Source organism: Cariama cristata, unplaced genomic scaffold, assembly GCF_000690535.1.
Source record: "Cariama cristata isolate BGI_N322 unplaced genomic scaffold, ASM69053v1 scaffold7763, whole genome shotgun sequence".
Taxonomy (NCBI): domain Eukaryota; kingdom Metazoa; phylum Chordata; class Aves; order Cariamiformes; family Cariamidae; genus Cariama; species Cariama cristata.
The window spans coordinates 36,846-52,097 of record NW_009610108.1 but is presented as its reverse complement, the minus strand read 5'-3'; the positions used below and the strand labels follow the sequence as shown (position 1 = coordinate 52,097).

The 15,252-nt window shown below is 38.8% G+C and overlaps 1 protein-coding gene across 1 annotated transcript in view; it reads left to right on the top strand.

Annotated features, from left to right (window-relative positions):
• Positions 1-15,252, top strand: part of CDC123 (cell division cycle 123) — a gene marked incomplete at its 5' end in the record, with an annotated part of 32,108 nt that overhangs the window by 13,597 nt on the left and 3,259 nt on the right. Inside the window, 4 exons of the mRNA XM_009697767.1 lie at positions 2,771-2,819; positions 4,469-4,544; positions 7,564-7,686; positions 11,387-11,415. Coding sequence (XP_009696069.1) covers positions 2,771-2,819; positions 4,469-4,544; positions 7,564-7,686; positions 11,387-11,415 — 277 coding nt within the window. The remainder of the gene's footprint in view (positions 1-2,770; positions 2,820-4,468; positions 4,545-7,563; positions 7,687-11,386; positions 11,416-15,252) is intronic.

Below are 15,252 nucleotides of genomic sequence, written 5' to 3'. Positions count from 1 at the left end.
GGTAGACAGTTCCACATGAGAGGATGTGGAAAATGAGGCCTTTGATTTATTTATTTTTTTTTCCCTTGAAGTTTTACTCGCATCTCATTTTTCCTAGTAATTTACAGTGTGGTAGAAGATCTTCTTTTGAATGGTGCCTGAATTTTCTATTTCTTTTAGTCCTTAAAGTTCCAGCAAGGTTCAATATTCAAGAAGTAAAGATGCAGTTCAAAGGCTGTTAGAAGCTTTTCCTTGATTTTTTTTTTTTTTTACTTTATTAAGGTTTTAAAGTAAAATATGAGATGGTAGCAAGGGAACTCTCTGGTGCAGAATAACTTCTACAATTCTCATTATATTCATAATAGTTTATTATCCACAGAATAATCTCAGTGATTTGCAAATGAGATCACGGCACTCTTAGCAGGATGGGTACTGGAGGTCTTACAAGCCTTCTTAAATTGCTTTTCTAAGTGTTGAAAACTGAACCACATAATGGCTTCATGTAGTGTGTCCGGTTGTCAAATGTATGCTTTTGGAGATTAACATACAACTGCTACATATAAAGAGACCTTGATCCTTCTGTTCTTGACATCAAAGTATAAATCTGTAAACAAGCTATTGACCACAGCATCAGGCCTATAACCGGTAGAGTTTAATCCCTTCACCCTTAGTAGCATTCAAAATGACAATTTTCAAAGGCTTCAGAAAAGAGAGCCCAGGTATCTCTCAGTTTTGGGTTCCTGAAGTCTTTGTGATTGTTCTTTCAAATACCTCCAAACCTGAATAGGATGCAGGTTAAAGAAACCCCACTTAGCCTTCTGCCTCTTATGATCAAAAGGCCGTATGTAGTAGACAAATTCAACTGGGTCTGAACAATTAATGCTACAATAAGTTCATAAAAAATATAAAATTGCAACTACCTCAAGTTGCCCCAAATTTACCCCCCAAAAAGGGGTGATACTAATGTCCTTTTGTTGACAAAAAACTTATGATGTTATTTAAAAGGAAAATGAGACTACAAAAACCTGAGTTTATTTTGTGTTTCACTGTATTCTCCCATTTTTCCGTATTTGTACTCAGTCCTGTGTCATTAAGGCTCAAGAAAAATAACATTACTACCTCTTTTTGTTAATGTTCATCATTTTGCCTATTTGCTTGATTTGGCAGCAATACCTGAGTAGTCTGTGTGGCTTGGGGTGGCACCCAAGGATTTCATTTTCTGACTTAGAAAGAAGGAAGAAGTATCTTTCCCCACATAACTCTCACCTAAAATATTTGAGGGTTGAGCAGGGGATAATTTTGATTGTTCATAAGGCTGTTTTTTGACTGCTGGAAAAGACTGCATGTTATTAGAATGAGGCAGATTGCAGGTACCCTGACCTCACCTATGGAAATCTGTGAGAGGTAATACAGGTCCTAGTGTGCAGGGACTGTAAAACTCCATGTGCTGGACTTCAGCTGCCTTCTTGTATATAGTTTATGATCATTTTTGTGGAGGGGGTGTATTTTCTTGAGCATGGTAGGCACATATGCTAGTAAGGGAGGAATTTTGAGTCTAGCAAAACTGCAAGCTCTCGTAAGTTTGTTTCTATTGCCTTGACAGATCTTAAATTGTGGGAAGTATAAACTGTAGTTGAAGGATGTTATCTGTTTACATAGGCTTACAGATATATAGGATCTGTTTGATTACAGTACTTTTGGAAAATATGCCTGCTATCACCCTTCTTTTCTGCATGTAGCGGATATTGAAGTCTAAACTAAAATGTGTGAAATTTATTTCTGCTGGCGGCATATTGAATGAACTCTTTACGATAGCTCTTCACTTCAAACCAAAGGCTGGGCAGCCATGTCTTACAAATGCGATGCTTGTATTAGAGATGTTAGACTTTTGGATCGCTCAACCAAGTTCAGCGCCAAAGGGAGACAGCATAAATGTTGCCATTTAAGACTATTGCTCAGCAGTGACCATTTACACAGTTCTGTGCATCAAAGTAGAATGTTGTCAGTAAGGTCAGGGAGTGAACTTGGAAGGAAAATGCATGTTTTGCTAATTCCCTTTGAAAGTTACAGGATTTGCTGTAAAATGACAAAAAGATACATAGAAGTTGGCTTGGGTATTACTGCCTCCATTCTTGGTAGTTCCTGAAAGGTGACACACACAGTCAGCTACTCATAAGGGACAAAACCTTGACATCTACTTGCGGTTGTGGAAATAGTTTTGTTTATTCCCGCTCTCAAGAGATTTGTAAGACTATTTGTTAAGGCTCTTAATTTAGAAAGATGGCATTCTGTGGAATCAAAAGTGCCAAGTGGTGCTGTTTTGCATCCCTTATTCATGGAAATGAACTGCTGTAAGGCATGATGATGTGTCTCTGTTGTGTGGTTTAGGAAGTTAAACATTAAAAGTACTAGGGAAAACATGCTGCAATGAAACTAGATTAGATTGCTCAAGTTTGTCTGGTTCTTTCAGAATCTAGTTATGCCAACATAGCAATAAAGAGGAAAGGAGCAGCACCACTTATTCAAACAGAAAAAACTCAACAATGAATACACACTCACATTTTAACCATGGCCCTGTTCAAATCTAAGTGCTTCCAAATTAGACTACATGAAAAGAGGTGAATTGTCAAAAGGAGGTTTGTTACTGATGTATTGAATTTACTTGTTTTGTATGTCTTGGAGAGAATTTAACAGTAGTTTTCGTGATTCACAGTTTAGGGTGTTTTTTCTGACTATGGCTAAAATCTTATATGTAAAAGCAGATTTTGATGCCTGTGCCTTACTTTTCCAGATTTATTCACTGTACTGATGATTCCCCTGATCCTTCCTTGGACTATGAGGTAGGACTCTTTGCATGATTTCTAGATAATTTAAACAAATTGCTCACAGGCAGGGTACCATTCGTGCTTGGATATGCGCCCATAAAATTTGTTTGGTTTATTTTAATTGTGTTGCTTGGGCAGTGTGGGGAAGTCTGGTTAAGCACTACAGGTCATAATTTAATTGCAGATCAGATGAGCTAAAGTTCAGGCTTTTGAAGCTTCCTTGCAATTTCCTCTCCTGTCTGTCAGGTTTTGCCAGGAAGGACAAATTCAATAGCTGAAAGTTGTATATCCTTGATGGTATGCTGCTTGTGAATATCACAGCTGAGGTTACTGAGAGAGAAGCTAGCTGTAGTGGCTGGGGACATCCTGAACTGGTGGTCTGTCAGATCTTCCTTCTTTCATATGCTTGTTACCAGATTAAAATGTTAAGCTAGTGATGTAGATATTAACAATGCTTTAAACTGTTCATGTGGTGCTGTTGCTTTTATGATAGCATCTAGTAATTTCTCTAATAATAGTTTTTGTGTAAATACAGCATTTGTCATCATCCTGTTGGCTTAAAGGACCTTAGAAAAGTGGATTAACCCTTTTTTTTTTAAAGCACTATCTAAAGTGCTTTAAAGATACAGGATGTCTGAAAGTTGGAACAAAGAGTTTCATGTTTACACCTTAGTTAGGAATGTCATCTTTGATTACTGAGGTTTTTCTACTGCAGTTGGTAGGTGGTGTGAGTTTCCAGTATCCAGTAGCAGTAACTGAGGCCTTCAAAATAATGGATCCATCTGAATATTTCAGTTTAAGAAGCACAGAAACTTGAGACAGTGCCAGAGATATGCTTTAATTACCAGGCAGTCTGTCCTATTGACTATAATAGTTTGGTTACTATTTTTATCCTGTGTCCTTATTTTAACTGGTTTGCGCCTTCAAAGGCGTCTCAGAATTCTGCTTGGGCGTATACCAGAATAGAGGTTGACTTGGTTAAATTTAATTCTGCTCATCAGCTCTTTTGACTAGGGAGCAACTTTCTGCCAATTCCATGACAGATTGTTGTATTGTACAGCAGGGTTTTTGTTTTCCATGCTTTATCATTAATGTAACTTCAAAGTTGTTTCATAAATAATTTCACAGTTATAAATGCTGTACAAAGTGGAAGAACATAACATAATTAAGGTGGGAAGGGGCCTCGAGAGGTCTGCAGTCCATTGTCATGTTCAGAGCTGGTAAGCAATGAGATCAAGTTGGGTTACTTGGCATTTTATCAAATCTGGTCCAAAAACCCCAGTGGATGGAGGCTTCGCAGCCTCTATGAGGGAGCTATTCCAATGCTTGAGAGTCCTCCTGGTGAAAAAGTTTCTTGTGATGTTCAGTCTGAACCTTTCTACTTTAAACTAGTTTGGACTAGATGGTCTTGAAAGGTGCCTTCCAACCGAAAGCATTCTGTGATTCTATGAAATTAATATTAAAGTCTAATTGCTTTGAAGCATTTGCTGAGATGATTGTGTGAACTGCAGGTTAAGATTGGTTTGTTTTCTTGTATCCGGAAAAACTTCAGAGGTCATCTTACCATTACAGCAAGACTGTAGATATAGAAGGTATACCCACTGACAGAAAGTTACCTGTTACGTTTCTGAAACAATACTTTGTCATTTGTTTTTCCTCTATAGCTTGTTCTTCGCAAATGGTGTGAACTAATCCCTGGTGCAGAATTCAGATGCTTTGTCAAGGAAAACAAGCTTATAGGTATGGATTTTCTTAAAGAGAAAATTGTTAGGCGAAATTCTTAGGAGTTTCTCCGATTCCTTGAATCAGAGCTAAATCTGAAGACAGTTCTTTCTTATCACACCTCATTTCTGGAGCTAATGTTTTCTTCTTCTTTCTGTAATTTAAAATGTGGATTGCCACATTTCTCTTTCCACTGGATTTGAAAGCCTGGCAACACAGCATGCACAATATTACAGTGGGAATATTCTTAATTCTAATTACTAATTCAGAAACTTCACCCAAAGGCCGCTATATAAGTGATTCTTTTATATTCAGGAGCGAATTGCATAATCTCCAACTTGCAGAATGAATACAGAGGCAGTTGAGTATTATGGTGATAAAATGTGACCATTATATGCAGAAAGTTGGGGAGGTCAGAACACGTCCAGCAGTGTATGAGGTGTCTTGAGTTCATATTATATTGAGTGTGGCTTAGTTAGAAAACCTGTTGATCTGTTACTCTGGTTCAAAATCTTAAATGTAAAATGTTTCAAGTGGCACTGAACTTGAAGCTAGGGTATACACAGCAAGCAAAGAGCTGGTGAGTGCATCAGGAGACCTGTGACAGCTGGAGGACAGGCAGGTTGTGCTAGAACATGTATTTTAGGCAGCTCTAGGGTAAATTTAGCTGAATTATACTCCTCTGGATGTATTGACTATTATCTGCTGACTATAACAGGAGCTTAGACATCTAGTGCACATACAGGTGCTTGCTTTGAGGGGTTTAATTTTAGGCTAAATACTATTCTGGAGTTTGAATTGGTTTCTGGTGTGATCTACCGTGGAATCTTCAAAGATGAACAGACAGGTAAATAGCACAGGACTGGTGCATATTTGTCCTTAACAAGATTGAATCATTCTGCCTAATGTCTTCTAACAAGGAAATGTTATAGCAGTGGTGTAGCAAAGCTGTAATCCAGACTTTATAGGAAAGAAGGTAATTTTTTGCTCTAAAATAAAACCAAGTTTGCTCATTTTGTCTGTCTCATACCTATGTATTCACAAGCACCAAGACACGTATATAGAAGTGATCTGTCCAGGATTCCTTGTGATGATATGGAAGGGAAGGGATTTTAGCTAGATAGTCTTCATTGTTTCTCCTGGCTGCTTCTCAGCATGGTGACTATGTGCTTCTTTTGGATGTGCCTTTCTGTGCCTGTTAGGAGCAGTCAGCAATTTGTCACTCCATCATGTCCCACCTCTGCGACTCATTAGGAACGTACTCCCTGTTCTTTGTTTCCTGATCTGGGTGTCCTGTGGAGCTGCACATAGATGTTTTGGGACGTGCTAATCTAGGTACTGTCAACACATACCGTTCTCATAGCCCTTTTATTTGGCTGTTCCTTCTGGTGCTTCTACGCTCATCTTCCCATTCTCTCCGCATTCATACCAATTGGAGGGTTTATTACAGTTCTCTGTAACAGACTTTATCTTGCTAACAGCAGAGATTCTCCATTAAGACAGTACTGCTTAGTGGCTACTGACACAGCTTTTTGAAGGGAGAAGAGCGGAATCCTGTCCTGTTACGCACTGCTGGAGTACCACAACTGCCAGAGATCTGCATCACTGTAATAACCTCTAAAACATTTGAATGTGCAGTTATTATAGAATACATATTGTGATATTTACTTTCAAATACCTCAAAGCATTTATACACTGGCTAGTTAAACACTCTCTATGTTTCATTTCTGTCTACTAGATTTTGAAACCTAATAGATCTACCAGTACAGATTTATTTTTTTTTTTCAGCTAGCACTCCAGCTGCATTTCTGAAGACAGTTCCAAGATTTTTCACAGTATGTTCCTATGCTCTTAAAATTAATAAGCCTGTCAGTCAAACTAAGGAGTGATACTTACACAGTGTAGTGAATGATTTTCCAGCTATACATTTGCATCCCCTGAGATGCCACCGTCTCTTGGTTTTTGTTTTTAGACCTGTTAAGCTTTGCAGTGGTATTAATAATTCAGAGTTCCACTGACATCATAAACTTTTATATCAACTTTTTTAAAGAGGCCGTCTTTGGAGGTAGTCAGCATTGTCTTACAGTAAACTTAATTTCTGTGTTTTATATATGGTTCAAACAGCAAACTGCCATCATTGATACATCTTTCTTGGGGGATTCTGTCTTTTTTTTTTTTTTTAAATAGCAAGAATTACTCATTCTGCAGTGATAGGGCAGGTCTTGATTTGACACTTATTCAGCAGAGTATTGCAGTAGCTTATGTTGACACATCCTGTATGAGAACTTCTGTCACTTGAGATGCATACAAGTGTATGATCCTGTTGATGTCAACTTAAACTATTGTCTTGTACACAAACAAATGTCTGAAATTAAGAGTTTGTGATGTAGCTGGGATAGTTTATCTAATGTCAGACATGCAAGAAAGCCCTCGAGGGGGCAAATGAGAGAAATAAGGTACCAGTCTGCATGCTATCTCATTGATTTTAGGATTTCGGGTTTCACTTGTAGTGCCTTATCAAACAGGTATGCATTATTCCATGCTTAAAAAATCAGTTAAATGAGAGTCTTTGTGGTATGCTAGGATCTATCATCTTTGCTGGTATGCAAGCTTAGCCTCTACCCATTTCATTTCATGGTTCCAAATTCTTGTCCCTACATCTGATGTGCAGAACAGAAAAGGTTTTTGACCAGAGTAACCAGAGGGAATAAAACTGAAAGGAAAAGACAGGAACTGGAAACTTAAACACAGGCAAAGTTTCCTCCTGAAGTTAACTTAAAAATAGTCAAAGCATGTACATACAAAATGAGGTTCACAAAATGTAGGACAGAACTGTTCAAGGAGAAGATTGCTAATGGAAGTGTTAAGTATAGGAGAATAAAGCCAAACAGTAAGTCATTGGTAATGGTTTAAACTTGGGAGAACCCCGTCTTCTGAAATATAAATTATACCATGCATGTCTCTGATAACTGCATTTTATCTGGTTGGGTTTTTTGCATGCCTAAAGCTCTTTATAATCACATACAATTATTGACAGGTATATCGCAGAGGGACTACACTCAATACTACGATCATATCTCTAAGCAACATGAGGAGATCTGTAGATCAATACAGGAGTTTTTCAAGAAACACATACAGTATAAATTCTTGGATGAAGACTGTAAGTATCTTAAGGCTTCAATTAGCAAGGGGAGCATGGGGGAAGGAAAAAGGATGTTTATGAAGGTTTTTAAATACTTATTGCACACATAGTTACAAAGACTTAAAAACAGAAATGAAGGGTCTACCTCTTTGAAGTTCTTTTGCAGGGTAGTGGGAGGTCTGAAATTGAAAGGGCCAGCAGGGCAAACTTGCTAGAAATGAAACCTGTCCTCCTGCCTCCTTGCTGTTGCTGAGCCAGACTCCTTTCCTCCATAGTGCACCGAGTTGTGATGTGCTAAATTCCAATTTACTCCTGGAGATCAGTGTTAAAACAGAAACTTCTCAATAAGTAATGGCATCCCCAATATTTTAAGCCTGATACACATCTCTCTCTTCATAGCCATTGCTTTCACAGGGCTTGGTTCTTTTTAACTTGGGAAAGGCTTATAGCTCTTGTGGCTAGAGCATGCAGAGCAATGTAGTTTTTGAACGACTATAAAACTGGCAACAAAAAAAACCTGAAGGAATAGGCTGGAGCTTTTCAGGAAGACACAATGAATGAGTGAAAGATCCCATCAGGAGGCATAATGACTTTTTTTTGTTTTTGAGGCTTTTTCCCCTTATACTTCTTTTTAATTAAGAAAAATTCTAAACCTGAGAAGTGAGGTAGGAAATGCTTAACAAAAGGCATTCAGTTATAAGAAGAATACTTGTTTAGAAAGATGTTGTCAGATGTTTGCTGCTAAATTATTGATGTATTCCTTTGTAAGTTTCTTTTCAAGAAGTGATAATAATTTCTCCTAAAATATTGATGCACAACAGTTTAGCTGCTGAAACTTTTGAATAAAGGCCACAGTATTTGATATACCTAAGAAGCCCAGGTAAATTATCTTGTTCTTTAAACGTACTCATTTTTTTGGAAATAGTTTCCTGACATGGTTTAGTGAGAATTGAATAGTGTTCTGTTGCGATAGGTGATCAGTGGTGGTGAAAAATATGATGGAGAAATTTAAATTGGGTCTGATGTGGACCAAACCTCAATTTAGTAAAATACATAAACATAAGAATCGTCTGGCAGTTGCATTGTCTTCTATAAAGCTTTGAAAACTCAACCTTTAGGTAAGTTCTGAACGTGGTTAATTATTTTGCTGAGCCACCAGAGCAATCAAATAGATCTGTCCTGTCTTTCTGAAAAAGATACATTCTAATGCCAGTCTCTGTTATATTAAAATTCTTAATAATTTGACTCTGCGGGTTTCCTTTATTTCAGTCCAAAGTTCTCAAGGACCACTGCTTGGAGAAGACTAGTAGTCTGAAAATCAGTGTACTAGTTTAATAGGTCCATAGCCCTAATGTTCTGAAGTAAGAATAGTCGTATAGATCTGACATTCTGATTATGGTCTTTTAATTTTCCTCTGTGTTCCAACATAATTTTAGCTGGTATGTAATCAACTGATAGATAAGAATTCAGGGCACTATTTTTGGAAATTGATGCCCAGATTTAGGCTCTGAAACTGCTGTCTGGTGAACTGAAAGGTCTGAAGTGTCATCTTATGCAAAGGACAAAAAACTATGCCATCTGAGTTACCTTCTGGGAAAAGGAGATTTCAGGGTGACCTTCTGGGATGAAGGTTTGTTAACCTTTTGTTCTTAACTCTTCACTAAATGCTCGTGACTTGTCCATCTGCAGAGAAATGCCATGCAGAAAATGGTTTCTGGTTTTGTTGGTGATTGTTTTGTTTTGTTTTGTTTTTTTTTAATCCACCTTTCATTCATCCGCCATCATATCCCTTGTCCCACTTTCTGGTAGCATATGTGTTGTTAACAATAAAAATCTGGATTTGCTTGTTTGTTTGCTCTTAAAAGGAAAGGTATTATAGCTTTTTTCCTGACTTCTTGTTTTGTTGGGGATTTTGATGCTGTTTGCTCTGCTTTTTCCAGTTGGTCTGGTAGCATCTCCAGATGGAAGAGTTGAGTCAGAGCAGCTGAAGCATTGCAGAGTCAGAGCAGTAGGATAACAGATGGGTGAATGCCTTGTAAATACTTCTAAATGATGTTAGAACCTTCTACATACCTTTCATAAGAGCCCAGTAAGAACAGTGTTCTGGAGGTGCCAGTACTTACTGGAAAGGCGAGCCTTGGCTTACCTTCCATTTTGACCAATTGCTGATAAAGTTTTATTACAGTCTCACTGGCACTTTTTTGAGGTGGTCCCTAAGAAGATGGAACAGTTTAGGTTTTCTTTTCTGTTCAGTGTTTGTGAGTGTCCCTAACTAGTCACCCACGTGCACTCATAACCCCGCTAAATGCCGTTACCCTCAGTGATTGCCATAGGTTTGCTTTAAGCTGACAGGTGGCGTTCTATAATGAAGCTCAGATGCAAGTTTTCCATTAATGGAATATAACTAATGAGAGTACATGATACAGGCTACAAGTTCAGTTGAACAGCTGGAGAAGAAATCTAGGGTTGCTGTAGTCCTCTTTGCATTGATGACTTTCTTAGCCACTGAGGGCTTGTCTTCTTGAGAAAATATAGCACTTAATTCCGGAGTGACATTTTAAATTGACATAACTAAGCTTGTGCAAAAATCTGTGTGGATATTTAGGCTATATGGTTAAAAGCAGTTACGTGACTGGCTTTGACGCTGTGGTTTGCCCTTAGCCCAGCCAACTTCACATGAAATGTTAGATTAAGCTACTGAGTAGCTTTACATGCATGGATGTGATCAATCAACATTCCTGTTACTGACGGGCAGCTTCCTGAGTAGTCGCTCAGGCTCAAGTGTTCTTCAGTCATATCCTCAGTTTGGTTTATCCCACATGTATTGGGAAATCTCATAGCTGAAGTATTCCTTTCCTTATTAGTGAAGTAAGTGACAATACAGCAGTTGTCTGAGGATTTTCTAAATCGGACTTTTTTTTTTTCCTTCCTTTGTGCTAAATTGGTACAACTTCTACATGTAGTCATACCTGAATGCTTATCTGTCAGTTTTCCTAGCTGAAGAGAAAGACCTATCAAAGATTTGTTCAACTGTACAGAACAGAAGCTAATAGAAAGATGCATGTGCAAAGATTCATGCTTAATTGAATCAAGGGGAGGGACAACAATGGAGCTACACAAGGCAGCTTTGCATCAATCATCAAGTAGCAAAGAGTCTGTTTGAAACAGTTGTTGATAATGAGTAGATGTGCTGTATCTGCTCTGGGTTACGTTAACCATAGCCATTTCACTGCCACCTCCTCCTCAGCATGCCCACTGACCCCTTTGTTCCTACAACCTGTTTGCCTTGTTATCTCCTGAAGTCCTAATCTCTGTCAAGCAGGAACTTTCTCTTATTAAATGTTTGTGCAAAGTCTAGCATGGTGGAGTCTTGATCCTTCCTTGAAATTTTTCCATTCTGCTGTAAGCTAAACAGCAGCATATCGAAGATATGCTTCTCTCTGGGCCAAGAGTTTATCAAATGTTCTTCATTGTGGTGAACATCAACAGAAGAAACCAGCATTAAATGGAAAAACCCGACAGCTGATCTCTCGGGGCGTTAACAGTAGTTCCTGAAATGTTTCAACTCCCTCTTGGAAATGAACCTAACTCTGGCTTGCAGTTCTTTAGACATAATGACTTTGCAGATTGTGCTGTGTACACAAGTCTCTATTCAGATTTAGACATCTCCTGTGAAATTATATATCTTAAGATTAACATATTTTTTTCTCCTTTTTAGTTGTTTTTGATGTGTACAGAGACAGCAGGGTAAGTCAACAATAGGTTGTATCTAATTGTTTATTCTGTGGAAACTCTTCCTGAAATGCTACAGAGATGAAGCAAATAGCTTCATCTTCCTAGAAGTGGTCCTGGCAAAAAAACCCCCAAAAAACCAAAACCAAAAAAGCCCCAACCAAACAACAAAAAACTACTTAATGTTATCATTCTGTTTCCCAGCTCTTTTTCTATGTTAGACACTTTCTATAGTAGGAGAATAACAGGATTAGGGGTGTAAATATGTCTGTGCCAGTGGTGTAATCACTTAGTATATATCTACCAGAGAAGAAGAAGTAACTCTGCAGCATTGAACCAGGTTGTGCCGTTGGGTACTCTGCCTCACAGCTGAGGCATGAAGACAGATTATTTAAGTAAAAGGTTTCAGCCTGTGTGATCTCAAATGAGCAGTGTTTCTTCATCTGTCAAGATAAAATATATCTGTTTGTAGATACCTCTTGGTGCCTTCTACCCTCAGGTCTTGTAAACTGCCAGATAGCCCTTTGTGTGTCAGATCCTCCTCCTTTCACACATACTTCTGTGGTTTGCAACTGTATTATTCATTGCTCCCTTTGTATCTGAGTTATAGGCAGCAAAAGACTGTTGCCAGTGTGATTAATTTCCAGAGCCTGTGCTTCTCCTCAGGCTCGTTGCACGGCAACCTCACCTGCTGAATTAGAGAAATGTCCAGTGTCTGCTTATTTTAAATTCTTTCAACTCTAAATATTCAGCTTGGAGAAGGTTGTTCTTTGGTATGGTTGTGAATGAGAGCAACCCCGTCCCCGTGCTTGCTTTAGTTACTTGAGAGACTGTATGGAGGAGGCTGCCACAAGTCCTGCTCATTGACTTGGAGGGTGGCATAGAAGCAGATGTGGCCTAGTAGAGAACAAGCTTTTATGTGTCCGCCTTTCCTGTTACACTCACTTCACCAAGCTCATCTGAGCTAGTGCCTGACTTTGCAGACAAGTCACATTTTAAATAAGAAACACTGTCATAGAGTCTTCCAAGCTGGATGATCTGGAGACCTAGTCCTGAAGAGGTTTTGTTGCAGGACTGGTAGCCTGTTTTTGTTTGGATCCACTTCTGTTTTTTTGCTGCTAGCAGTTCACAATCATTGTGCAACAGCTGACAAGCCTGAGAATCAGCTCTGTTGTTGCTCTTTGTGTATCTCCCAGATATAACCATGAACTTGTAACCATGTGTTAAGTCACTGTGGTAAGACAAAGAAATGCAGTGAGTGGCTCCAGACCACTGTTAGCTCACAGCTGCTCGTGTTGAGGTGCAAACTAGTACTTGTGTCTCTGCCTTGCAAGCATTGTCACTGTGCATGAAGGTGCAGCCGGAATTAGGGAGATGTAACAGTTCAGTTTGCATTTTATCGATCTTTTAACTTCCTTTAAACAGTCTTTGTCATAGGCACTTCCTTTCAGCAGCATGTTACTTAATGCTTTTGTAAAACAAAGCATGAAGCTGCCATAATGTGATAGATCTGTTGATTCCTGTGTTAAGGTGAGAAAAAAAATCTTATGTAATACAGGTTGGGGTTTTTTTCCTCTCGAGATATGCACAACTTCGCCTTACTGGCTGTGCATTTCTGTGCTGTCATATGACAAAGATTACTAATTCCAGGAGATGGCAGATAAATAGCTTTACTACTGCTCTTTAGATACACAGTTCAGGTAATCTGAAACTACATTTAAATCATGGCATTGCATGTAAGACTTGAAAGAGCATTTAATCTTAAGAAAAGATAGTTTGGTTACTGACCCAGAGTTGCGTACACTCCCTTTAATGAGCCCTGAAAAGGGATATTTAGTTTGTTTTGCCACTTTTCATCAATTTACAGCTACCAAAGCTCAGTGTAGATTTAAGACCATCTCAAGGAAAGAGTTGGTGTTGTAGATGGTATACTGCTGTCTGCAGGGAGGCAGAAATACTGCTGAGTGCTCACAAAAAACAGATGTTGCTTTCAGTAGTCTCAAAACCAATTTTCAGTTTTTTCCAGAGTACACTTCTTCTCTAGAGAAATGATCTTGAGTTCTTATGAAAAAGCGGAGTTTCATGTGCTTGGGGTAAGGAAGAGTCTCCATGAAAGCTTTTCATAGGGAAATCCTTTATTAAGTATAAACATTTCTGATGCAAGGAAAGATTCTCTGAACTGCTGAATGAACTTTGCCAGCCATTGCTTCTGTCTGTGATTAAATTGTTTCATTAGCTTGTTTTTCTAGTGTGGTAGAATGGATCTAAAATTATAAATTCTTCCTTCTGCTGCCTTGGAGCTAACAAGATGTCCCCATTAGCAAAAGTAAAACATCACTTATAATGAGAATTTGTGACTGCCTTTTGAAGAGGAACAGAGATGGAAAATGATAGCAGAGCTTGCCCTGCTTGCTCTCTGTAAGGATGGTGTCGTTATTGGTGCACAGGTGTTCCAACTTAGCCATGGAGATCTGTGCTTCTTCACCCTTCCAAAACAAGTAAGAAGCCACTCAAGTCAGCATCCCCGCAATTTGCAGTTTCTTTTGTAGCCAACTAGTTTCAGCACCGCTGTTGTGGTATGTTGGATTCTTACAGTATGCTCTTTGAGAGCTCTACCCCATGGATCTGCTCCGAGAGACCTGTGAAAGCCTGTGTGCAACCACATGCTCACCAGGCAGGGTGCTGGCTCAGTTCCAGTTTACAAGTAATATCACTGGTTTCATCTGTGCTGGGACTCCCCCCACCTGCATGAGTAACTCGCTATGGATGATAACAGACCAGCCACAACATTTCTGTTCTCTATTGTATGGGTTTCCATGCATTTCCTATTCTATAGTGTGTTAGTGCCTGTGGGGGTGGCTTAGGTAGTGTGGGTGGGAGAGGAAGTCTCCATGATACTCTGTGACTGAAGGTTTCAAAAGCAGCTTTGTAAGTTATAAACCAGATGGCTGTAGTGTAAATCATTGAAGATATTTGCTGTTTGTATCAAGATAGGGAAGATCTTTTAAAGAAAGAAGGTCCTTCAGGAATGAGTGAAAGAAAGAGAAAGCAAAATAAGTTTTTACTAGCTGCACAGTGTTTAGGTTTGGTTTCCAATTCCAGTTGATCTTTAATAAACACAATAAAGCCCTTCAGTCCTGCTTATGTTACAGCAAACTTTTTCTTTCCATATTTGATAGATCTGATTTCTTCCAGATGTAATACTTGTTTTGCAAATTCTTACTAGCAGTTGTAGTCACACTTCATTATACTTTGTAATAATAGTTTTGTTTTATTAGAATAGATGACACTTTCTTGGGTAAGAAAAGATGGCGCTGTGCTGGGGGTTGTATCTTGAGATGACTCAAGGAACACAAACTATTTCTTGCTCCCCTGCAGACATCTCTGTTACCTTTGATATGTCTTGTTAGTCTCTCTGCTTTCATTTTTCAGTTGTGAAACGGGCATGCTGTTGTGCATACTGCCAGAACTGTTTGGGACACAAATGTGTTAAAGATGAGGCAGGAAGACTACTAGTAATGGCGATATTAAAAATGCCTTTAAGTTATTCTTTATTTATCTATATGTGTGCAGCACTTTTCGGCTTTCATGATCTCCACTAGCATTTTGCAGACCCTGCTCCGTATTTTTGGAGTCCCTTCTGAGACCAGTTCTTGTATACTGCTGAATGTACAGCCCTGCTGAGGTGGCATTTGATGGAAAGCAAAATCTCTGTTTGAGTGGGGTTTTGGTTTTTATTTTTTGGTTGTTTTTTGTTTTATCCCCCCCCTGCCCCCCCCATTCCTTGTTCATGCTGCCTGGGGATCTTGGAGGACCATGGAGATTAGACAGAATTTCTGTCTGATCTTCTGT